This window comes from Macrotis lagotis, chromosome 1 (assembly GCF_037893015.1).
Source record: "Macrotis lagotis isolate mMagLag1 chromosome 1, bilby.v1.9.chrom.fasta, whole genome shotgun sequence".
Lineage (NCBI taxonomy): Eukaryota > Metazoa > Chordata > Mammalia > Peramelemorphia > Peramelidae > Macrotis > Macrotis lagotis.
Genome location: NC_133658.1, coordinates 227,268,543 through 227,293,927, shown reverse-complemented (window position 1 = coordinate 227,293,927; position 25,385 = coordinate 227,268,543). Strand labels below are relative to the sequence as shown.

The following is a 25,385-nucleotide window of genomic DNA, read 5'->3' as shown; positions in this document are numbered from 1 at the left end:
TCCAACATTGAACTAATCCTCCATTCTTTTTTTTTTATGTTTTTGTAAGGCAAATGGGATTAAGTGGCTTGCCCAAGGCCACACGGCTAGGTAATTATTAAGTGTTTGAGACCGGATTTGAACCCAGGTACTCTTGACTCCAGGGCGGGTGCTTTATCCACTGCGCCACCTAGCCGCCCCATAATCCTCCATTCTTGATATAAATCTAATATAATCATAGTTTATAATGTTTTTGATATTTTGCTGTAGACTTCTAATATTTATTTTAAGATTTTGCATTGGAATTCATTAGGAATATTGGTCTCTAGTTTTCTTTGTCTTAACTCCATTACTTAAATATCAATACCATACTTGTATCACAGAAGGAATTTGGTAGTATATCTTCTTTTTTATTTTTTAAAGTTTCTATAATACTGGAATTAATTATTCTTTTTTTTAAAAAAAGATTTTTATTTATGTATTTATTACAATTTTTTATTATTACAATTTCTCTCCTAATCTTACTTCCCTCTCCCCACCTCCCCACAGAAGACAATTTGTCAGTCTTTACATTGTTTCCTGTTATACATCGATCCAAATTGAATGTGATGAGAGAGAAATTATATCCTTAAGGCAGAAACATAAAGTATAAGAGATAGCAAGATCAGACAATAAGATATCAGTTTTTTTTTAAATTAAAGGTAATAGTCCTTGGTCTTTGTTCAAACTCCACAGTTGTTTCTTTGGATACAGATGGTATTCTCCATTGCAGAGAGCCCCAAATTGTCCCTGATTGTTACTCTGATGGAATGAGCAAGTCCATCAAGGTTGATCATTGCCCCCATGTTGCTGTTAGTGTGTTTTTCTGGTTCTGCTCATCTCACTCAGCATCAGTTCATGCATATCCCTCCAGGCTTCCCTGAATTCCCATCCCTCCTGGTTCCTAACAGAACAATAGTGTTCCATGACATACATATACCACAGTTTGCTAAGCCATTCTTCAATTGAAGGGCATTTATTTGATTTCCAATTGTTTGCCGCCACAAACAGGGCTGTTATGAATATTTTTGTATGAATAATGTTTTTACCCTTTTTCATCATGTCTTCAGGGTATAGACCCATTAGTGGTATTGCTTGATCAAAGGGTATGCACTAAATGTTGTAATGCTTAATCATTTCTCCTCTTAAACTTGGTCTTATCAAAATATTCATTCTACAAGGGGTATGAATATCATAATTGTTTTGTGACACTATTAAAAAAAGTGATTGGATAAATTCCAAAAAGAAATAGGCCTGTATTTTCACTGGTTTACCAGTGGAAACTAAGCCTGCCATTCATATCTTCCATTTTAATTTTGGAAATGGCCCATGTTTCATTAGAAAAATGAACTTTTTTATGTATAACCTTTACTTTGCTTTGCATTTGTAACCTTGAGGCTTGGTTCCCATCAGTGTCTGGATTTGCTAGATGAGCAGATGGTCAGCAAAAACAATCCCAGTTCTTAGTACTCTTGTATTGTTCATTCCAACTTCTGAAACTCTTATGTAGGTTAAGCCATTTTTCTCACTCAGCTAAAGACCCCTTAGTATATCTTCTTGCTATGTTGGTTTACAAGTTCACAATGCAGTACTTCTGAATGAGGTAAAGGTTACCAACAAGAAAAGTTTATTTTTCTTTGAATTATATTTCTTTGAATTTTTAAATTTCCATTGCTTTAAAATGGAGGGGCAAAGGTAGAAGGAAAGGTACATCAGTCTATTTACAATGCTTGTCACATATGGGTTTATGTTACAATTTTTTTAAAAAAATCTTGTTTTGGGGGTGGCTAGGTGGCTCAGTGGATAAAGCACCTGCCCTGGAGTCAGGAGTACCTGGGTTCAAATCAGGTCGCAGACTTGATAATTACCTAGCTGTGTGGCCTTGGGCAAGCCACTTAACCCCATTTGCCTTGCAAAAAACCTAAAAAAAAAATCTTGTTTTTAACAAAAATGTCTTGTGTTGGAGCTCGCATGCATTTTACTTCTTAGGACAACTTTTTTTTTTAGAACTTTCTTAGGACCATTAAGGAAAGCTTAAAACTTTCTTTTCTCTCAGACTTAATCATGCCTAATCTCCTCTTTGTTCCTTTGATTTTCCACTTGAACTTCCTGTTTCTCTTACTTTCTGATAGTTCTACTTTCTTCTTATCCCACAATTTCCCTATTTCTTTTACCACTTCCATCATGTTGCTTGATTTTTCATATGGTTTATAGCTTGCCCAAAATAAATTGTATACATGTTTAGAGTAGAAACTGCAATAGATCCTTGTACTGTGCCACTGTTTATTAGACATTAAGTATGCATATTTATTGTTTGATTTTGTAGAATTTTAGTGCAAGAAGGGAACTTCTATATTCAATTTAACTTCTTCAGCTTATAGATGAGAAAAACTGATGTCTCAAGAACTGTTGTTTTATTCAAGGTCCTATACTAAAATATTGGTTCAATGAAGGATTGACATTTGTAGGGCTTACTGTATGATTTTGCCCAACTTATTTAACTTTTCTGGGCCTCATTTTTCACCTCTATAATGAGGGTATTATTTTCTATGACCTTCAAAGTACTTTTCAGTTGTAAATCTTAAGATGTGCAGTTGTGCAGTCTGGTATTGTTCTCTAATTCATCTGATTACTTCATTCTTTAAGTGTTGTTTCTATATTGTATACTGTATGGTTAACATGTGAGTTTTAGGATTATATAAAATATGAATCTCTTAACTACTTTGTTACATACCATTTATACATGGTATCAAGTTAACTCAAGTCAACAGGTGTGTATATATATATATCTATATATATATCTATATCTATATATACACACACACACATATAGAATGTCTTTCATTGGCAGTTATCTCTGTGGCATACAAAAGGAATAATTAAGGTGGTTTCTTCTTGTAAAGATTTTAAAATGTGAATTTAAATTATGACAAATTAAAGTAACAATAATTTTTTCTAATCATTTCTCCTCTGCTTTAAACAATCCTGTCAATATATGAATACGAGATTTTGAAACTTTTTTGAAAAAGTTCTCTTTATTCATCTACATTTTAATTTTAATATTAGTATTGCTGCTTTGTGTTTTTTTTTCACCTATATCTTTGATGGTATCCCTTCTTCCCAAATCAGAAAACCATCTGTTATAATGAAAAATAAAAAAAGAGAAAATTGAGCAAAATTAACCAACCTATTAGTTATGTCTGATAGGATATAGTTTTCCATGCCCACAGTCCCTTTATGAATGGAGGGAGATATATTTTCCTCATTATAGAATTCCTGATTCCCCAGTTGCTTGGGCTTTCCCATCTGATTGCTTTCTGTTTGTTCTATATGTATTATACATATATATATATATATATATATATATATATATATATATATATGTATATATATATACACACACACACATACACACACACATAGTTATTTATGTATGTTTTTCCCATTAAAATATTGGTCCTTGAGGATAGGGACTGTTTTTGCGCTCTCTCTCTTTTTGTCTCTTTTGGTATCCTTATCACTTAGCATAATGTCTGGCACATAAGTAATAGCTTAATAAATACCTATTGATGGATTTTTGGAGGAGCCAAACTTGGTCATTATAATTATACAGCATTTAATTTCATTTTTCTTTTGACTTATATTGTTGTATTCATTGTATATATTATTTTCTTGGTTTTGCTTATTTTACTCTCTGTTAGTTCATTTAAGATTTCTTCTACATCTTATAACTTGAACCTTAGTTGTTGCTTTTTTTAATATGTAAAGTAAGTATTTTGAACTTGGTGACTTCTAAGGTAATTTTTAGGTATAAATCTTTGATCCTTGGATAAGTATTCAGTGTCTATTGCTGGATTGGAACACTGGACTTCTTGAATCCCAATAAACTATAAAAAATTAGTCATCTGGAGGATTTGTTAATAGCAAGTATATGACAAGTATTCATTTATGTTTTTGCTACTTCATCTGTGAGTATTTTGTGAGTACTCCCACTTATATGGGAGAAGCTTATGGCCCAGAAATAAAATATATGAATTTTAGATTTAGATAATTCCATTCTCCCATTTGTAACTGATTTGGGAAGCACCAAATCAGTGGAGTATTGATTTTTTTTTTAACAACTCCTATCAAGACCCTGAATTAAATGATGTTGAATGACTCATCTCTCTGCTTAGGTTCAACAGGTTGTTCCTCTCAATTGAATCCTTGTCATTTTAGTTAGGTCACTTGACTCTTTGAGTTGTGATAATTAAGATAGGATAGGAAATTTTAAAGTTTCTGAAGGAGTGAAATAAAGAATCTTTAAAAATTTTTTTATTGTTTTTTTTGAATTTTACAATTATCCCTCCAATCTTGCTTCCCTCCCCCACCCCACCCCCACAGAAGGCAGTCTGATAGTCTTTACATTGTATACTATACATTGATCAAAATTGAATGTGTTGAGAGACAAATCATATCCTTAAGGAAAAAATAAAATATAAGAGATAGCAAAATTACATAACAAGATAACTTTTTTTTTAAAATAAAAGGGAAAACTCCATAGTTCTTTCTTTGGGTACAGATGGTATTCTCCTTCACAGAAACCCTAAAATTTCCCCTGATTGTTACACTGATGAAATGAACAACTCCATTAAGACTGATCATCATCCCTGTGTTGCTGTTATGGTGTGAAATGTTCTTCTGGTCCTGTTCATCTCACTCAGCATCAGTTCATGCAAGTCTTTATAGGCTTTTCTGAATTCCCATCCCTCCTGTAAAGATGGACTTTTTTTTTTAACAAAAAGAGAGATATGTTGTGAGTTTTTCCATCCAGGTAGTCATGTAAAAAAACCAAGGCAATGTCAATCTTGAGCTAGACTCTCAGGATTCCTAGCTTTGGCCATAGCCTCAATTCAGATTCTGCATTGTTGTTCTGGCATTGCTTGATGTTTTTTGGACCATATCTTATAAAGTTCTGTATTGATTTCTTGTGATTTCAGCATTTTAATATGTGTTGATAGTATTCCACATGGGGATATTAATATATTTTAAAAACCAGTTTGTTGCTAGAAAGAACATCTAGAAAGATGTTCCACAAAAGATGTGACTTCATTCTACCTTGTCATTAATTCTATAACAATTCTTAGTTTTGTAGCATTCTCATCCTACATGGATTATTATTGTTACTTAGTTATTTTTCAGGTGTGTTCAACTTCTTGTGACCTTTTTGGGGGGTTTTCTTAGCAAAGATACTAAAGTGGTTTGCCATTTCCTTCTTCAGCTCATTTTACAAATGAGGGAAACAGGGTTAAGTGACTTGCCCAGGGTTGTGAAAGGTGAAATGACTGAGGACAAAATGGTTCTTTTGAGCATATCAATTTATAGGGCCAGATTTCCTCAACTTAGGTCTGGATCCTTAATACAGGGGGAAACTTTACACTTTAAAAAGCAATTAGTCAAATAAGACCAATTAATTAAAAGAAAACAGGACAAGACAACAGCATTTGATTTCTAATCGGAGAAAAGAATAGTGAATTCAGGTTCGAAGGGGGAGAGTGAACAGGTACAATTCTCTGAATTCAGAAAAAGAGGTATCCTATTCCACCCCGCCCCCAGGCATCATAAACATTCAAAGGAACATGAAAATAATAACTGATTGCTCAGTTTGGGGCCAGTTTCAGATAAGACATATGGGTTGCTTGAGATGTACAACTGTGAAAAAACTTGCATTTGACCAGCTTTTTGATTACCCTAATGTAGGTCCTTAGTTAGAAGTTCCTACACAGCAGATAGAGTTGGTTCAATTTCCTAGTCACAGAGGGCTAGATTTAAACAATATGAAAAGGTTTTTTTTAGCCCCCCCCTCCAATTTCCACAACTGAATAAAGTTTCTTACAAGACAGAAACTGGACTACACTCCTATTGAATAGAAAGGGAACTGAATTAGCTCCAGAATCGCAAGATGGAGTGAATGTGGCTTACTCAGTTCCTGTAATTAACTGCTTGCTATCCTAATTCTTTCCATTTTCTCAGCCTAGTAGGTGTTTGAGGTGGGATTTGAGCTCAGGTCTTTTGACTCAGATCCAATGTTCTATCCATTGTGCCTCTTAGTCTGAATGAATATAATGCAGTTGTTTCTCTCCTCTATATTGGAAATAAGAACCTCAAACCATAATTTGATCTTGTTGGATTTCTTGATTAATATTTGGCAGTTAGGTTTTACTTTCTCAATAATATTCCATTAGACATCATTGACACTTAGTTGCTCTGGAAGGCCTCTCTTTGCACACATCCAATTTCCTCTACTTTAAGATTGAGGTCATTTAACCTGTCATAGCTATTGATGATGAGGATAGGATGAGGGACAGGGATTATTGATGAGAAGGATTGTCTAAGTGGACCTAAGTTAAATCACATTTTTTTAAAGATAGTTTCCTTCAAAAAACTATAAAGTTCTAACAAGTTCTTTGGGTAAGCAATTTGCTACCACATAGTCTGCCTTATTTGTGATCTGCTCCCCGAAAGAAGCAACTTTGAGCTTCATTTCCTGGTTTTAGTCATTTGGTTTTTCGATTCTCAGCTGTAAAATTGTTGAGAAAAAAATAAGATATGCATAAAGTGTTTTGTAAACCATAAAGTAATATTATTTTATTATCAGCGCTGATTTGAAATATTTAAAACTGGATATTTTAATATGATCATTTTTGATATTCCAAATTATCTTTTTGATCCAGATGTCAACCTCTATTCAGGCTGGTAGAAATCTAAAATCATTGTATTTGGAAGTAGGAATGGATTTTCAAACTCCTTATTTTATAGATGATGAAAATGAGATTTGGCAAAGTTAAACAACTTGTAATAGGTCACACAAGTAGTCATTGAAGAGACAGTACTGGACCAAAAGTTTCTTGCAGCCAGAGATTATATTTCCTGTTTCTTCTGTGCCTCCCCAAGGTATTCTCTGTAAGGTAGGAATTGAGTAAATGAATATGTTGGTTAACTGACCTTTCCCTTAAAGAGTGGAGGGAATAGAAGTTCTGGGATTGGTCACTTACTCTGTAAGATTCTGGCTAATGTGGCTGAGTCAAGCTCTTCTAGAGAATTTTTAGGTTGGTTATGAATTAGGTTAGGTTGTTAGGGAAAAAGTTAACCTGCCCCTGGACAATATATTCCAGGAAGTCAGTTTTGGAAAATCAAATAGTTTTCCGGTTGGAGTGAGCCAGTGTTGTTTCCTAGAATTTAAATGGAAGTTTTAGGGAACAGGTCTAAGAAATGTGCACTTTCTCCAAAAGCATATCTGCTGTTCAAAGTTCTATTTCTCCATTGAGTTGCCTGCAATCCACATTTTTCAACATCTAAATGGGGAAGAAGCAGTAATTAGCTTCCCAGAAAAGAACATCAACATTTGAGAATTTTTTTTTCTGACATATGTAAACTCTTACTGGAAATGTGCATACTGTTTACATTTTTAGAAGTTTGACAAAAAATAGGTAAACATTTAAAAAAGCTATTTAAAAATATTGTTTTCAATCTAAATTTAATTAACAAATTGACTTAAAAACTGCATTCAAATAAAAATCACAATATTCTATTTAAAATGTTTCTTTGGAATAAAGATACCTTACAGCTGAATCAGGTTAAAATAGTGGAAATGCTTGTTTGAAATCTATTATTTCTGTTTTGAACTGTGAAATCGAAATCACAAAGAATATATTATGTCTGATTAAGTAGTGGCATTTTTCTAACTGCTTGTCTCTTGGACACTTAAACTATCATGGGAAATTCTTACTAATAGTCTTTGAATTCTTTCTCTGTCCTTTTCTTCCTGGCCATATTTTGCTGCCTTTAGCGCTTCAGCATGGAAGGGATCTCAAATGTCATTCAGAATGGCTTCCGCCACACCTTTGGGAATTCGGGTGGAGAGAAACAGGTGCTCGGTTATCTTTATTTTACTTCATACTCTCTCTCTCTCTCTCTCTCTCTCTCTCTCTGCTTGTTGCATCTCTGTAAGTCAAGATCTTGAAAGTTGTTAGTTTTACTAATTACCCAAGACCATTACCCACACGAGAAAAATGGAAGTTCAATCACACTTTTATGCATTTAATTCTGCAGAATTTCTTGAGGGACAAATTTTTCAGGTTGCAACATACATACATACATATACACACATAGACTTCACATATGCTTTAGCACTGTAGTCTTTATACTTAAACAAATGATTAGGTACTGTTTTAAGAAGTCAAGTAGAGGTGTTATATGTATATGTTATATTTAAAAAACTGCAGCCATCATGATCTTATGTTTCATTGGTATAAAAGACAGTCAAATTGTTATAACCTTTATTATTTGATTTGGCACTTAAGGGAGTTTTCCATTTACACATAATACATGCATACATACATACATATATACATGTTTTTTCCCATAGAATATTGAAGTAAGTTATACAACAAGACATTCTGAATTAATTCTGAGAAGTAAAGATTGGGGACACGGGTCACCCAAAATCATTAATGAATTTAGTTTTGCAACAATATAACTTATTAACATTTAAAATTCTCTTTTCAAATATTAATGTCCTTTTAAATATAGAAGCAAATTTCTATTACTTAGATATGTTCAATGTCTAATTTTAAAGAGAAAAAATTCATTTAGCTTAATTACTTGTGATAACTAGGTTTAGCCTTTAAATTAGCCCCCAAATGAATCTAGATTGGATGGAATCATCTAGAGAACATTTTCGGGGAATGGGATAGGCTTGCATGGTTCCTATATAGTATTTAAGAAAAAGTGGTAAGTTCAGGTCAAACAGGATAGGCAGGAAGTTGCATGTATTTGTTTCAAGGTGGGGTGGAATCCAGAGAGAATGTTAATTTTTCATATCTCTCAAGGTGCCTCCAGTAACTCCCAAACTGATTTCTACTACCAAAACTGGAATCAAGTTTGCATGAAAGACTGTATTTATGTAGTGTGTACCAAGCCCCATGGTACTCTTAAAGCCAGAAAGTTTTCTATAATGCACTGAAGTAATGGGACAGCAAAATGGTGTTCTTTTGTCTTATGTATTTTATTTTTTAAAAAACAAAGAAGCACCTTCAGTGGTGTTGTTAAGCATTATTGTGGTAAAGTCTCCACCAGAAAGGGGATTTGTAGGTCTTTGAGGGATCTCCCTCCAGGAGATGGGATTTTAGTTACTTGCTATTAAGTAATTTCATGTCACTCAAAGATTATGAGTGGGATGAGAGGATTAAGTTTTATTAACATTGTAAGAGATGAAATTAGTTGTATTATATGAATTATAAAGAGCACTGGAATTAGAGTCAGAGGAACTGCATTTGAATCCTCCTTATCACTTTTTGTGCGATCCTGAGACAGTCACTTAACCTGTTTAGGCCTTAGTTTCCTCATCTGTAAAATGAAAGGTTGTATTAGATGATCTCTAAAATTTCTTTTAGCTCCAAAATTTTTACTTTAGTGTATGATGAGTTAATTAGTCTGTCAACTTAATAAGTACCAAGGAAAAATTAAAAATATACTATAAAGATTTTAATCAGAATGGGGAAAATTAAGTGATTATTTTTTAGATTTTATGGCTTTAGAATATGATTAACAAGTATATAGTTAGTCTAAACAATGTATATCTACTCTTTGTAGGTAAGCTGTTCTCATATCTTTCTCCATTGTGAACCTCATATGTTTTTAACTATATAACATAAGAAGAAATAAGACCATGACATTAATGCTTTAGAAGATATATTTGTATTAGCTTTCACCAGGTGCTAATGTGCAGTATTTTGGCAGTTGTCATTTTATTCTTCAAAATTAAGCAAAAAAGGCAGAAGCTTTATTCTTACAGCATTAATAAGATGGTATATATCATAGGGACTAGATGGATTCGGAAATAATTCTGGGATTTAATTGATATAGGAAACCTATATGCAGGTTGGGGCCTGGTTTGTGCAGATATCAGTAAATATTTCATTGAGTATCTGCAAGGACAATGAAACAAACTTTAGCTTTAAAAGTGAACAAATTGTCTTTACATCCACTAGTGAATTATTCAATAAATGAAATATAAAAGAACTTTGTATCTAAGCTATAATAACGATTTTGTATGGAATAGAATGATTTGGTTAAAAATAGAATAGTACAATTTTATTTCTAATATATAACTGCATACAATGATTATTAATGCAATGTGTTAATGTTATAAAATAACTATGCTTTTGTTAATTAAATGAGTTTTTGAAATTAAGCATAACTAAAGTAAATAATTCTTCATTTTTCATTTGGCAGTACTTGACAACTGTCATTCCTTATGAGAAAAAAAATGGACCACCTTCTGTTGAAGATCTTCAAATATTAACAAAAAGTAAGCAAAGAATATTTTAACTGTTAGCTTCGTTATTCTTTTTAACCCCTAAAATGTTTTCATATCAGTTGGAAAAAGAATTATTAATAGATTGAAGACTTCTTCCCTCTGCATCTGCTTACTGACATTAATCAGCTACTGAAAACTGTTTGGTGGAACTTGGGTCTTTGCTGCCTGGCAGAGTATATAGTTTTTGATCACTGGAATTTCTAGTGCATCTATTGTAGATAATGCTCAGGGTCTGTCCCTCATTTGGGGAAGAAAAGTTTCTTTAGAACTCTTGGGAATGAAGGCTGGTAGTTCTTTTTAAAGTTTTTAAATCTATTTTTTCTGAATTAAATGTAAAAATTATTTTTACATTTTTACATTACATTACCATTTAAAAAATTGAGTTCTAAATTCTTTCCCTCCCTATTTCCCCTTTCCTCCTCTATGAGAAGGCAAGCAATTTGATGTATATTACACATGTGTTCAGTTAGGCATAACTTGTATCCACATTAGCCATGCTTGCAAAAGAAAAGTCAAAAAATATTAAAAAAGAAAACTTCAATCTGCTTTCAGACACCACATCAATTCTTTTTCTGGAGATGGAAAGTATTTTTCACCATAAGTCCTTTGTAATTGTTTTTGATCACTGTATTGCTGAGAATAGCTAAGTTGTTTACATTTGGACATTGTATTGCTTATACTGTGTACAATATTCTCCTGGTACTGCTTACTTAATTTTATACTACCTCATATAAGTCTTACCAGGTTTTTCTGAAATCATCCCACTCAGCATTTCTTCTAGCACAAAAGTATTCCAAAACAATTATATACCACAACTTGTTCAGCCATTCTTCAATTGAAGGGCAGTCCCTCAGTTTCCAGGTTTTTTCCATAACAAAGAGAGCTACTGTAAATATTTTTGTCATATAGGTATTTTTTCCTTTTTCTTTGATCTCTTTGGGATCCAGATCCAGTAATAGTATTGCTAGATCAAAGGGTATGCACAATTTTAAAGCCCTTTGGACATAGTTCCAAATTGTTTTCCAGATTGATTGGATCAATTCACTGCTCCACCAATTCATATTCCAATTTTTCCACATCTCTTATGCATTTCTGTAATCAGTAATGATTTACAGTATTTTTCTCATGACTATACATATCTTTGATTTCTTCTTTTGAAAATTGTCTGTTCATAGCCTTTGAATATTTATCAATTGGGGAATGCTTCCTATTCTTATAAGTTTGACTCAGTTCTCTATATATTTGAGCAAAGAGACCTTTATCCGAGAAACTTGCTGTCAAACTTTTCCCCAGTTTCTAGATTTCTTTCTAGATTTTCCTGCATTGGTTTTATTTGTGTAAACTTTTTTTTATATCCAAACTATACATTTTATATCCTGTAATGCTTTCCAGCCCTTGTTTAGTAATAAAATCTTCCCTTATAACCATAGTTCTGACAAGTAAAATATTCCATGCTTCCCTAATTTGCCCATTGTATCATCCCTTAGTCTAAGTCATTTATACATTTTGACCTTATATATGGGGTAAGATGTTGGTCTATTACTCGTTTCTGTCAAAGCACTTTCAAAAACTAGAAATTTTTGTCAAGTGGTGAGTTCTTACCCCTCAATCTTTGATCTTTGCATTTATCAAAACTAGATTGCTATAATAATTTATTACTACATATTGTGACTATTGTATTCCACAAAGGCATTATTTTAAAGGGGAATATAGGAGAGTTCAGGTGAGTTCCTTACTTTACTCTGCCATCTTGGCTTCAGCCCTGAAGACTGATAGTTCTTAGAAGTACTGTTTCTCAGGAATTTACCATAACCAAAGCTATCTCAAGGCAGGAGTTGTATTATAAATTATTATAAAGGGAATTCTGCTATCATTACTTAAAGATTCTTATTCTCGGAAAAGATAATGGATACCCTTTATGCAATAGCTGTAGGTGAGGCCCATGCATGTCGAAAACCAGTCATGATCACTAATTGCTATCTTAGGTATATTCTTGAGCCAAATAGAACTGGCATTTTTTTTTTCTTTTTTTAAAGTTTTGTATGGGAGGGAATTTGGAAAAATAGAAACACAAATAAACCGTTGGTGGAGTTATAAACTTATCTGACTATTGAAGAATAATCTGGAATTATGCCCAAAGGGCTATAAAACTGTACATACTCTTTGACTGTTTAATGCCAGTACCAGGTATGTATCTCAAAGAGATGAAAGGAAGGGGAAAAGGACCAAATATGCAAAAATATTTATAGTAACTCTTTTTGTGGTGATTGAGGGGATGCCTAGAATTGGGGAGTGACTGAACAAGTTGTAGAATATAATTTTGATAGAGTACTATTGTGCTTTAAGAAATGATGAAAGGAAACAATTTCAGAAAACACGTGGAATACTTATATGAACTAATTCAGAGTGAAATGAGCAGGACTAGGAGATCATGGTACATGGTAATAACAATGTTGTGATGATGATCAACTTTGAAAGACTAAGCTATTCTGATCAAAACAATGATCCAGTACAATTCAGAAAGATTCCTGACAAAAAGTGCTATTCACCTCCAGAGGGAAAAAACCTTGATGAATTGAGTACAAATTGAAGTGAAATTTTCTCATTTCATTTTTCTTACATTTTTGTGACATGGCTAACATCGTGATATGTTTTATATGATTTTTTTAGGGTTTTTTTTTTGCAAAGCAATGGGGTTAAAGTGACTTGCCCAAGGCCACACAGCTAGATAATTATTAAATGTCTGAGGTTGGATTTGAACTCAGGTACTCCTGACTAAAGGGCTGGTGCGCTATCCCACTGCACCACCTAGCAGCCCTGTTTTACATGATTTTACATGTATAATTACATAATTATACATGTATAATTGCTTGCCTTCTCAGTAGGTGAAGGAGGGACTAGAGGGTGAGAGAGAATTGGGAGCTCAAAATTTAAAAGAAGAATGCTAACAATAAACAAATTTACAAGTTTATGTTAGTTTTTATCATGTTTAATCCAGAAGATGACAGGTTATCCAAAACAGTGAATGCTGCTTCCAGCTCTTCAGCTATACTTAGATATTATTAAAGTTAGGATGAGCCATTCTTATGTAAGCCCACTGAACTGCCATCATTGTATAGAAAAAGGTGAGGATGATATGTAGCCTTTATTATCGTCATCTCTATGACAGTTTTTGAAAATCCAATCCTACAAGCCTTTTAAGAACATTTATTATGACCAAGATGCTAAGAAATGTTTATGAGCTTATTTATTCATCAAGAATGTCTAATTATTTAGGTATCCAAGAGAATCTAATTTCTTTTAAAAATAACTAAATGTGTAGTAGTTTCCAGCTTTTAGAATGATTTGGAAAGCAAATACTGTGAAAATTTACAGAGATTCATCATTGAAAATCTGTGAGTCTGTATAAATAACATCCCCCCCCCCATTTTCCTTATAACTCCTTTAAAACTTGGAATTGAGGAAGAACTCAGGATGCAAAGTATTCTTTTCTGAGCAAAGACTTGTTTAACAATATAGTTCTAGGCTCTTACACAGTATGCATTTTTCCTCCTGTAAATAATTTGAATGGAATGTGGTTATATTGTCTAAACAAATTTATGAATAAGGTTATGATTATCTTTATTTTGTCTAATTGAAAATTATGTATCCTTTTTCCTCTTATCCATATTGTAAGTTCTTCGTGCAATGAAGGAGGACAGTGACAAAGTTCCAAGTTTGTTAACAGACTACATTCTGAAAGGTGAGTGAGTATATATGAGCATATGCACACTTGAGTTTTTCTGGTATGATAGGGATATCTTGCCAATAGATTTTTTAAAAAAATCCTATTAATCTAGAAAATTTGTTGACTCTTCCTATACTTGAGCTATATGATAATATACCTAGAGCTTATGATAGTTGTGCTAAGGATTATATTTTCAATATTAGCATTCTTTTGGTCCAGAGTCTGTGATGATTTTCATAGTTGAATGTTGAACAGAGATGTGAGCAGGAGGAGGGAGGGGGGAAAAAAGGGAACATGACTCTATCCATGATATAAGAAGTAGGTTTCAATAATTTGTGAGGAGAGTAATCATGTTATAAAGGAATCAATATAGACCATAACATATCAATAATATTTTTGGTAGAAGAGAACTCCAAAAAGAGATACTTCAGTAATTGTTGAAAGGGATTAGGAGAAATCCAGAAACATTTTAGAATCTTAGGGATGAGGCATAAATACTGGCAGCATAGTATCAGAATAGAATAGAATAGAAGCTAAGGAAGATCATTTGAGAAGTTAATGAAATTAATTTTCAATGTAGCTTAAAGGTCAGAAGCTGGATACTAAGGGGTAACTGGAAAACTAATATATAATATACTATATAAAACTGAAATTCTTCTTATAATTAAACTTTGAAAATATATTGGTTATTGAAATACTTAGTCAACAGATATGCAAAGAATCACAAAATTCATGTTGTAATTTTTTGCCATGATACTATAGGAACATTCCATTTAGAGTGATAACTATTTCTTTCCTGTGAACTCTATTCTTCACCAATAAAGTATCTTTCTAACTAGGTTAAAAGATTGAACTTCACCATTGGTTATTAGCTAACTCAGGACAGGCTTTCTCATCCCATATTCCCTCTGTAAAGAAAGGGGAAATGTTAATAAAATGAGTCAGATATTAAATTTGACATGAGTGAATAAATCATAAATATCTCTAGCCAGAAATTCACCTGCTTCTACGTTCACAGGTTGATCAATTGTAGATGAACATAGTGGGGAAAACATTCCTGACTCAACACATTAGTACTATGTACTATGTTTTTCTGATGCAGGATTTTTTAAAAATTCAGTATTTTATTTTTACACTTGACATCTTTGTTTGCTTTTGTGTTCTGCTAGCATTGGTATGAAAGCTGGATTGTTCTGAGGTTTGTGTCTTATTGATGTGATACAGGAATGAGAAGGGTATAAAGAACATGTCTTAATTTCTAATTAAAGTAGGTCCATATTATTGTGAGGGATAATGATAGAATGATCTTTTAAATTGTTTTCTAAATTTTAACATTTTACTGAAAAGAGTTTTATAAAGATCAGGATAGCACAGTACCCTGGGGAAAGTAATTTTAAAAATTCCTAATTCTGGAAAATATAGTACTATAAATTTCATCTATACTGCATGATTCAGTGAAACCACACCCTTATTTTTTGCATCCTTCCTGCTCAAGCAACTAGCTTCTACTTCTTACCCCATATTCTCTTAGTAGCTACAGTTGCTTAAGATGTTTGTGCATGTATATTGGTTTTGCATTTGCTCTCTCTGTAAGGTCTGGGTGGAAAAAGAAGCTACAATTTACTTGACTACAAGTATTATATAGTCTAGTGTAATTAAGGAGAAGAAATCAAGAATAACATTCAAGTTGTACACTGGGGGTGGAAGGGGTTGATTTGAGATGATTAAGCAATACTTTTCCACCCATTAAGATTTGCCCCTGCTTCATGGTTTGCCTCCTGGGAACCAGTTGGGGAGCAGGGGAATGAACTCCTCTTCTTCATTGGTTTGTTCTTGGCTTGTTAATTGATATTGATAGATATGGCTTATGCAGCTAAATACTCCTCAGTTTTAAAAGAAAACTGAGAAGTGAAAGAAGGTTCCAATGAGGATATAAAGAATGCCTCAATCAGTTATACAGGTGATCTGGAGGAAGAGAAGAAGCATGGATCTTAAGTAAGCAGCTATTCCCTGTCCCTGATTAATTGTTCCCTCTGTCACATTCTACCATCCAAGAGGTTCCAAAGGCAGGAAAGTTAGGCGGGATGGCTGCTGCTGGGGTGGTTCATATATGGTAATAAAAATGTTGGCAGAGATTTTGCACCCTTCTTTTACTACATAAAGGATTTTTTTTTGGCTTTTGAAAAATACCTTGCAGTATAGGATTGAAATTATAGTTGCTTCCTATTAATAGTAATCAATGAGACATGGCCTTTAGTTTACTCATTTCTGGAAAAACCTAGTTAATGTGTTTTGATGTAACTTTTCATTGTGGGGGTATAGCCCTGTGGATTGTTTCACCATGCTCTATTGATCATTGTTTTGATTTTTTAGTTGTAGTAAATATAGAACCCCTTGCTTCTATAGTCTTATGTTACTCAATTACATTATTTTATTTTATTTTTCAGTTCTGTGCCCCACATAGAGGAGCAGCAGTTCACCTTCCTTGGAGAACAAGCTAAATCACTGCTAGCTTGATCCCAAAAGCTTGTCTGTATTTACCTCCCAGCGATGGAAACTGCAGCATTTGAGCACATGATGATGAGCTTCAGTATTAATAGGCAGTGGTTCCACTCATTTCTTCTTTTGAGCCAAGAGAAATTTTGAATCATGAGCATCATTTTTGATTTTGCTAATCTATTAACAATTATAAACGATCCCCTTGCCTTGAGAAAGGCAGAACAGCGTTAACTGTGCAGTTCCCTTTTAACTGACTTACTTGAGACTGAGTTTTTATTCATTTCTGGACCTCAACTGCACTGAAAAATCAAGCCTCAATTGTTGAGAAATATAATCTGTGTTCTACAAGCATAGCAGGAACAGATTTTTTTAAAACAAGAAAATTAAAATATTCTCTACCAGTATTAGATAGGGATTGAATCTTACAAAGCTTGCAGTGCTTTTAAGGAACTAAAAGCAGGCTACGCTTTCCTTTTAGTTACTATTTGGTGAATGCGAACAATCATCATGCTATTGGAGATAATTGTATAGTTTGTAATTTGTTTTTAACCAATGCTTTATTTTTAATATTTAATAGTCATTCACTTCCTATATTAATTAATTTTTATTATTTTGTTCCATGTAAGTCTATTGGATTGTTTGGAAATGCACTTTAAAAGGAGTTCTTATCCTTTGTGGTGCTGGAGAAATGATATACTACAGTATTGTCCTTGTCTCTTCCAATGTGTTATGATGGTATTTATAGTTATATTTTATTAAAGCATTAATTCTACTCATGGATTTATCACTAATCCAGAAAACACATTTGCCACTATGATTAAGCCAATGTCATGTAATAAATGTCTAAAAATCAATTATCATAAAATATTTTCAAATATCTTATTCTATGAATTCAAATTCAGACTTCTTAATGAGGATTCCTTTGATGTTTCAGTAAGTTGCCTTTACTAATCACTGTAGAAGTTAGAGCTTCAATCTGAAGAATTCCATACAGCAAGGGAAGGTTAAAGAAGAGCATAGCTTCTTCCAGAAAGCAGCCATAGTAAAAATCTTGCTCATTTGTTAGGACTGCATAGAATACTTAAAAGCTGGAACAGATACAGTAATATTTTAAAGTATAATAAGTTCTTTTTGTATATGATTCCATGATATAGGTTTGGCCATCTCCATGTTTATTTTTCTTCTGGCATAGCTATTCCTGTTGGAGCTGATTCTGGATGACTCATCTCATTGGATATCACAGTCATTTTATGTTGTATTTCATTCATTCAACAAGCATATATTAAGCCCCTAGGGGCAGCTAAGTGCAAGTGGTTGGAGCACTGACCTTGGAGTCAGGATAAGAGTTTGAATCCAGCCTCAGCCACTTGCCATTTACCAGCTGTGTGACCTTGGAAAAGTCATTTATAACCCCAGTTGCCTCACATCCAGGACCATCTCCAGTTGTCCTGATCCATATCTGGCCATTGGCCCTGATGGCTCTGGAGGAGAAAGTGAGGCTGGTGACTGTCCAGCATCCCTACCCTCATGTAAATCCAATCCATGTGCTTGTCATGGCATCACCTTCCCGATGTCATGATTTTCCTTGAGAATGAAGGACAAACATTATCATTATCAGGAAAAAGCACTTGACCTGGAGGCTTAGGGGATACCAACCCCTACACTCACCCCTCAATTCAAAACTCGCCTCAGATACTTTCTAGCTGTTTGACCTTGGGCTTATCACTTAACCCTGCTACCTATAGGCATCTTGATTTATAGCTGACTTCTGGGGTCACTGGCCCCAGCTGGTTTCCAAAGGAGAAAGTGAGTTTGGTGCCTTAGCACTGCATCCCCCTCACTCAAATGCAATTCATGTGCATGTCATGGCATCACTTCCCTGATGTTATGGTATTCTTTGAGAAAGGAGGACAAAAATCATTATCATCAGGGGCATCAGCCCCATAGATGAAATTCTATGTTTGAGGCTAACAAGTATGCTAATTTGCAATGTCAAATGTATGAAGGAGAGTAACATAAAAGTTTGGAGTCAGTAAAAAATGGACTGAGGGTAGGGTTGTATTTTAACTTAAAGGCAAGGAGACTCCAGAGCTTCTTGAGTGAAGTGAAACAATCCTGTCCTTTAAAAATATCAATTTAACAGTTTTCTAAGTCAGAAAGGGAAAAAGACTATTGGCAAGAGTTCAGGTTAAAGGGGATGATGAGCTATGATGGTGGCCATGTGCATAAATACAAGAGGATAGAATGCTTAAAGCCCTTGTAGATCTGCAAATGAAAAGACTTGTCAGTTGGTTGAAAAGGAAGGGTGAGAAAGAAGCTAGGGTCTGGGATAGCTTCAAAGTTGTTGAATATGTGGGACTGAAAGGTCTTTGACCATAATAGTGAAGTTGGGATGAGGGAAGGTTTTAAAAAAAAAAAGATGATTTTAAGTATTTAACTATTAAATTTTAAAGTCTTTTTAAAAATTTTTTTAAGGTTTTTTTTTTGCAAAGTTTAAATTCTTAAAAAGATTTTAAGTATTTTGGATACATTAAATTAGAGGGCCTGTGGACATATGGTTTGAAAATATATCCAACAGGCAGTTGGTCATGTGGGGCTAGAATTCAGGAGACAGGTCATAGTTGAATATATAAATCTGGGAGTTATCTGATTAAAGAACTCTTGGAATTGATGAAATCACTGAGGGAGTGTAGAGAGAAAAAAAGGCCATGTGTAGGGGTGGATAGGAGGCTGACTGAAAAGGAATTGGCTTTCTTTTTGTTCTGTATTTATGTCTTTACCAACTTAATTGGGTCAGCCTAATTTAATCAAAATCTTTTGGTTCTCCTTTAAAAGAAATGCAGCTTAATACAACCTAGACTAAGAAAAAAAATTCTTAGGGATTTAGATTTTTGAAAAAACAGACTAGTGAAATAGAAGCAGGATACGACCTCTTCAGTTTGGTCTTAAAGGGCAAAAGTAGGAGCTTGTGGTGAGAAGAAATACCTTCTTGTCAGAATCATTCCTAAGTGCGAAGGTGGATTTTCCCTCACCAGGGGGATTTAAGAAAAGGCTGCATGACTCTTTGTTGAGCATTTTTATAAAAGCACTCTTGCTCAGATGCAAATTGGACAAGATGGAGTTTGAGGTTCCTTCTAATTCTCAAGATCTGATGATGCTGTGACCTTAGACTACTGTTCCCAAGTGGGTGTTTGGTCTCTTAGGTGAGCTAAACCACCTTAGCTTCTTTAATACTTCTCAGAAAACTTGCCCAAGGTTGAAATGAACTTTATACCATTACAAGTTAGCAACACCTGAATTAGAATTTAGAGACTTGAATTTTGCAGGTCAATAGCAATTATTACTTTTCTGCAGGTGAAATGTTTGTGGTAACTCTACAAAATGATCTGAAATGTTTCCCGTTTTCCAGTGGCACAACCCACATGATATGATTATGGATTAGTTTTCAAAGGGACTTCATGGATACTATAGTTTGTTAAGGTGAAGTATTTCTCAACACAAAACTTCAACTTCATGTTCACTCACTTGTTATGAACTTATACTATCTTATAGTAACTTATAATAGTTTCTAATTTTTAAAACATAACAAATGGATGTTTCCTATGTTAATGAGCAACTTTTTCAACAGGTAATTTTTAGTGTCTTGTGAATCATTTTTGTAGGAACAAGTATCTCGAGAGTTGTTTTTTAGCCTAGTTTCTCCTACCCATGAAAGATTGTAGGGGGACCCAGTTATACAATTTATTTGGGAAAATCCTGGGTTTTGGGACTGGGGATGAGGATTATGTCTTTTATGCCAATAATTTCATAGCATTGTCTTCATTTAAATAAAATGAGAAACAATTCTCTCCACACCAGTAGGTGGTGTAGTCTATTGAAAACCACAGTGCATCTTTTAGATTGAAAATGTTTATTTGTTGTTAGGAACCAAATCACAAAAAACCACCTAACAGTTTTGCTTTTTGAAGAAAAGGAAACAAACTGGAGAACTGCAGTGCACTCCAAGTGCCACATATCTATTTTATTTTTCAGGAAATCTTATTTGTATTTCTTTTTACAAGAGCACAACAGGAACCAAAAAGGTAAAAGAGTAATGATACAGCACTCAGGATAAATCATATCTTTAAAAATAATAATAACAAAATTTACACCATGTCCTATATCCTGTTAGTATTTTCAGAATATGGCCGTGATTGTAAAACAAAAGCAAGCATTTACAATTTTTGGATAAAGACTTTTTTTTATATGCCAGGAATGGATTAATTGTCACAAAATTTGTAGGAATTAGGCTGATGTAAATCTGTTTCTGTAATACCAGATTTCTAACAAATTTTGTTTTAGAAACAGAAAAAATATTGCCCCTCGATAATAAATCTTTTTTTCTTTGATGCAAACAGCTAGAACACCTTTTTGATATTCTAAAACAAAAATGGTTACTCTTCAGATTAATAAATTAGGTCATTATAATAATAAATTAATTATTTGTTTTAAAGTTCAGCAACCTCTGTTCAAGTATTTACAACAATACTTGAAAGTTCCTTTACAAAACAGAACACATTTTCTTTTCACATTAAGCATACTGGGTATCTGTGTCTTTCACAACAAGCATTTGTAAAAGAAAAGTCAATGCACAAATGGGTAATTAATATAAAAGTGCTAAGAGCTGTTTGAAAAATTAACACTATAGTATACAGTCAGAGTTATAATTGAGGCAAACTACAACAAACTTCCAGCTTACTGTGGACAATATTCCAGTAGTTGTTTCAAACAAATGTTTGAAGAAAAAAAATCCAGGAGCTGATTAGTGCTGCATGTAAATTGCCATCAGTGTCTCTAGCCAATGAGAACATTGAAAACCAATACCAAAGGAGGAAAAAAAGTGAAAGAACACCCTTCTCCATAGCAAGAGCATTGATGACTGACTGCTAAAGATGTGTGCACATGCATACCTTCTTGTGTGCACAAACACACACATGTGTGAATTATATATATATATGTATATATATATTTACACACAAGCACACACACCTTCCTCACTTTCAAATTAAACTGTAGTTAGAGTGAGATCTTTTCTTTGTTTTTTTTAAAGTTCATAAGTGATTAAAAGCATTGGTATGGAATGCCTATTTAATCTATCTTTGCTCTGGTTAAAATCTCATAAAAATACATTCAACAGGAAAACATAAATTGTATGTGTATAAATATATATGTATATATATAAATATACACATGCACACAAATACTCTTGTTTTTTTTGAAGCTTAAGATATTTACATAAATATTCCTATAATTGCTAAAGTTTAAAGAGGCATAATTTTTTTTCTGAGCTTCAACAAAAGGTGCTTGAATAATATACAATTAAAATTAAGCTTCTTCCTAGCATGGTAGTTTCTATTTTGTAGAATCTGTAAATAATAAGGAAAAATCCTAAAATAATCTTTTATTTTTCCTTAAAAAACACAACAAAAAACAAAAACCAACACAAAACAATCTGTTTCCTTTTAAGCTAGAGCTTCAACAAAAACTAACCTTTTTTATACTTTTGAAACTATGAACAACCAACACAACAGAACAGAACAGAACAAAGCAACAACAAACAAATGGACAAGCCCCTGGAAATGCCTGGAGTTCTTTGCCCTTTTCCTTTCTTCCAGACTGTAGTAAGAAAAGCTCCAGTGCTCATATCAAGAAATGACCTCAGTCTCATTCATTTGCTAACTCCGCCAGTAACTGGCTGATTGGCTTGGAAGAAGACAATAAAAGCAGCACAAGGAATAACTGTACACATCCTTATTAACCCGCATCTGAGAGATCTTGCTAACCCATGTCCCTGGCTTTCTCACTGCCTACTGCACGTTCTGATTGTATAGAAGAACCTGCGGCTCTAGGACACCCGGGGTGGCTGTTAAAAGCTTTTGTGAGTGTTGTTGTTCTGAGGTGGTTACAGCAGTTGAATCTTGAGACCTTTTTCTGTCTTTCACTTAGGCTAGGCTTTGTTGCAACCAATGCAGCTTCAAGAACAATGAGAAAAAAAAAAGTCCTCCCGATGCTTGGCCATTTGACTGGTTTTATTTTTACCGGGTTTCTCCCCAAGCCAAGCTGACCAACCTGTCTTCCCAACACAGCCCTCCCACCCACTTCCCCAACTCAATGCTCCCACCCTCCCCTCCCCCAGTATTTCTACAGCTATATTACAAGCAAATATATCTTAGCAACTTTTGAAAACTTTGGTTCTAAGAAAACACTTGGTCAGTTATCATGAGGAAAAGTGGGAATGCTTGTTCTGGCACCTCGCTGTAGACAAAGCCCATCCCGGGAAGGTCTTAGAGCTGTACATGAAGTCACAAATCCAATACAACCCACTAAGCAAGTGCACAAATTCTAAGTTATAGCAGATTTAGTCTTTTCTTGTATTTTTTTTAACCTCACCGACGGTGTAGCTCTTCACACTGTCTGATAGAAATTATCTGCCTGAAGGTTGTTCTGTTTTTGCATGCTGTAGAAGCCACTAAATCTGGCATCTGGGTCAGCGATTCTTAGCATTCTCTGAGAACTATCCACCTGAACCATGGTTCCTTTCTTGCAGTCCACATATACTAGTTGATTGTTTAGGGAAGAAGGCTAAAAAAGAGGGAAAGTAAAAAAAGAGTGGAATTAGTTAACTCAGCTAGTCTACAATTTGCAAAATTAATATGATCAGTCTTCAAATAAAGTGATGGTAATAAGTACTTTGCTCTCACCAAAAGGGTGAGATTACATAGTATTTTCTGTTCCTCATATTTTAAGGACATATTAAAGCATGTTCAGAGGAAGAAGACTAGGATTATAGAGATCTGAATAGCATATCCTATCAAATTGTGAAGGAAGTTGAGGTACTTGTCTCTATCCAAATCTACTAACAATCTCTAAATTGCCAAATCTAATGATCTTTCCTCAGTCCTTCATTAGACACTGTCTATGACCTTTTCTCCTTGATAATTTTCTTTCTAGGTTCTCATAACACTGCTCTTTTCTCATTCTCTTTCTAGCTATCTCACTGCTCCTTGGTTTCCTTTTTTGGATTCATCCAAGTCAAACCTGCTAACTATGTGTTCTTTAGTGCTCTGTCCTGGACTCTCTTCTCTTCTTCCTCCATACTATTTCACTTGGTAATCTCATCAATTGCCACAGATTCAGTATCACTATAATGATTTCAAATTCACTTATCTGGCCCTAATCTCTGCTGAAATTTCAAACTCATATCTCCAAGTATATATTGTACATCTTGAACTGGATGTTCTATAGACTTCCTAAACTGAGCATGTCCAAAAACTGAAGTCACTAACATTCCCTCTAAAATCTTTCCCCCTTCTTAATTACTCTTCAGTCTCCTAGTTTTCCAGGCTTGCAACTTAAATGTCATCCTTGACTCTTCTTTCTCTGAGAAAAGAAGGACCAATGTGTGAAAATAACTAGGGCCATTTAACAATGGAACAAATTATTTCACGAGGTTATAAAATCTTTATTGCTATAGATATTGGCTCGGACCAGGTGGCTTCTCAGGTCCATATCCATACTGGATTGTCTCCCTTATCCCCATTTCTTCTAATCAGAAACCAAGAATCCATTCCAGATTTGTGGAATTTGACCTTATCTTGTTCAGATTTAGGATGTGCCTTCCTAACCACTGGTGTCATCTGTCCTGATCAGTATAAAGACAAGAAAGGCAATTTAAGAGCTAATAATTGTGAAATCCTCTTTCCAATATAACTAATGCAAATGAATTCATGCCATCATACATGTGTCCTCCTGTGTTTTCTAGTTCCTCTTCATCTCTTATATTCCCCTATTAGACTCTAACCTATTTGAGGGTAGAGACTATCTTGCTTGGTAGTAGTTATATTCTCAGGATTTAGGGCATGAATGGCTGGTTCATGGTGTTTAATAAATGCTCTATTGATTCAATTTTGGAATTGTACATTCAGTTATACTCTGGGTGACCACTGGTTTGAGTTGATGTAAAAGGCTGATGAGCTTAATAATGTCTTCTCCATCAGTATTGGCAGACTGAGATTCAACCTTCACTTTGATGATTTTTGTTCTTTTTCCTACTCCTTTTTCTTTTCCCACTATTTCAAGAGTCAGTATGAAACAAACATAGGTCTCTGAGTCAGAGGGTTGGAGTTTCAGGTCTGCCTGTCCATTGACAAATTGTATGACTTTGGTAAGTCCCTTTTCCTCCAAGCATTTCCTCATTTGTAAAAGTAGAATTACTATCTGTACTGTCTATTTCATAGCATTCCTGTAAGGCTCAAGTCAGATTACTTTTGTAAAGCTTTTTACAAATTATAAAGCTATATAAATATATCAGCTATTGATATTCACTTTTCCTTGTCCTTTTCTCTTTTTCACCATCATATTTTTTCCACCTCCATGTTCTACACTTTCCCCCTTCCTCCATTCTAGACATTTTCATTATTACTTAGTTTCATTCTTTCTCCATCCAAGATAATTGTTACATTTTGCTTTCCATAATAGTTATAATCTGTATTACAAATTGGGCTGTGTTCAATTGGTTCTTTGAAAACCTCAAGGTAAATTGAGGAGCTTGGATGTTTCAAATGTTAGGGTTCATTAAACTAGAGAAAGATAGGAACATTTTCATCAGTAACATGAAACCAGAATATACAATTAATAGTTATTTGACATTCATAACCTAATAATCATTAGAAACTATGAAGCATAAAATGTGAGTTCCACTAAATAATTTTTAAATATAAAGTTTAGATCCTTTCTCAAATT

At 33.9% G+C, this 25,385-nt stretch overlaps 2 protein-coding genes across 6 annotated transcripts in view; one reads left to right on the top strand and one right to left on the bottom strand.

Annotated features, from left to right (window-relative positions):
• FEZ2 (fasciculation and elongation protein zeta 2) overlaps positions 1 to 21,817 on the top strand; it is a 53,918-nt gene extending 32,101 nt beyond the window's left edge. Inside the window, exons 6-9 of one of the 2 annotated variants that reach the window (XM_074209693.1) lie at positions 7,847 to 7,927; positions 10,294 to 10,369; positions 14,055 to 14,120; positions 16,553 to 21,817. In XM_074209693.1, coding sequence (XP_074065794.1) covers positions 7,847 to 7,927; positions 10,294 to 10,369; positions 14,055 to 14,120; positions 16,553 to 16,569 — 240 coding nt within the window. In that variant the 3' untranslated portion in view covers positions 16,570 to 21,817. The remainder of the gene's footprint in view (positions 1 to 7,846; positions 7,928 to 10,293; positions 10,370 to 14,054; positions 14,121 to 16,552) is intronic. The other variant, XM_074209694.1, reaches the window with a different exon arrangement.
• A 952-nt stretch (positions 21,818 to 22,769) lies between these two features.
• The window catches only part of CRIM1 (cysteine rich transmembrane BMP regulator 1), a 241,272-nt gene continuing 238,656 nt past the window's right edge, over positions 22,770 to 25,385 (bottom strand). For all 4 annotated transcript variants that reach the window (XM_074209689.1, XM_074209690.1, XM_074209692.1 and 1 more), the window contains one exon: positions 22,770 to 23,225. In XM_074209689.1, coding sequence (XP_074065790.1) covers positions 23,049 to 23,225 — 177 coding nt within the window. In that variant the 3' untranslated portion in view covers positions 22,770 to 23,048. The remainder of the gene's footprint in view (positions 23,226 to 25,385) is intronic.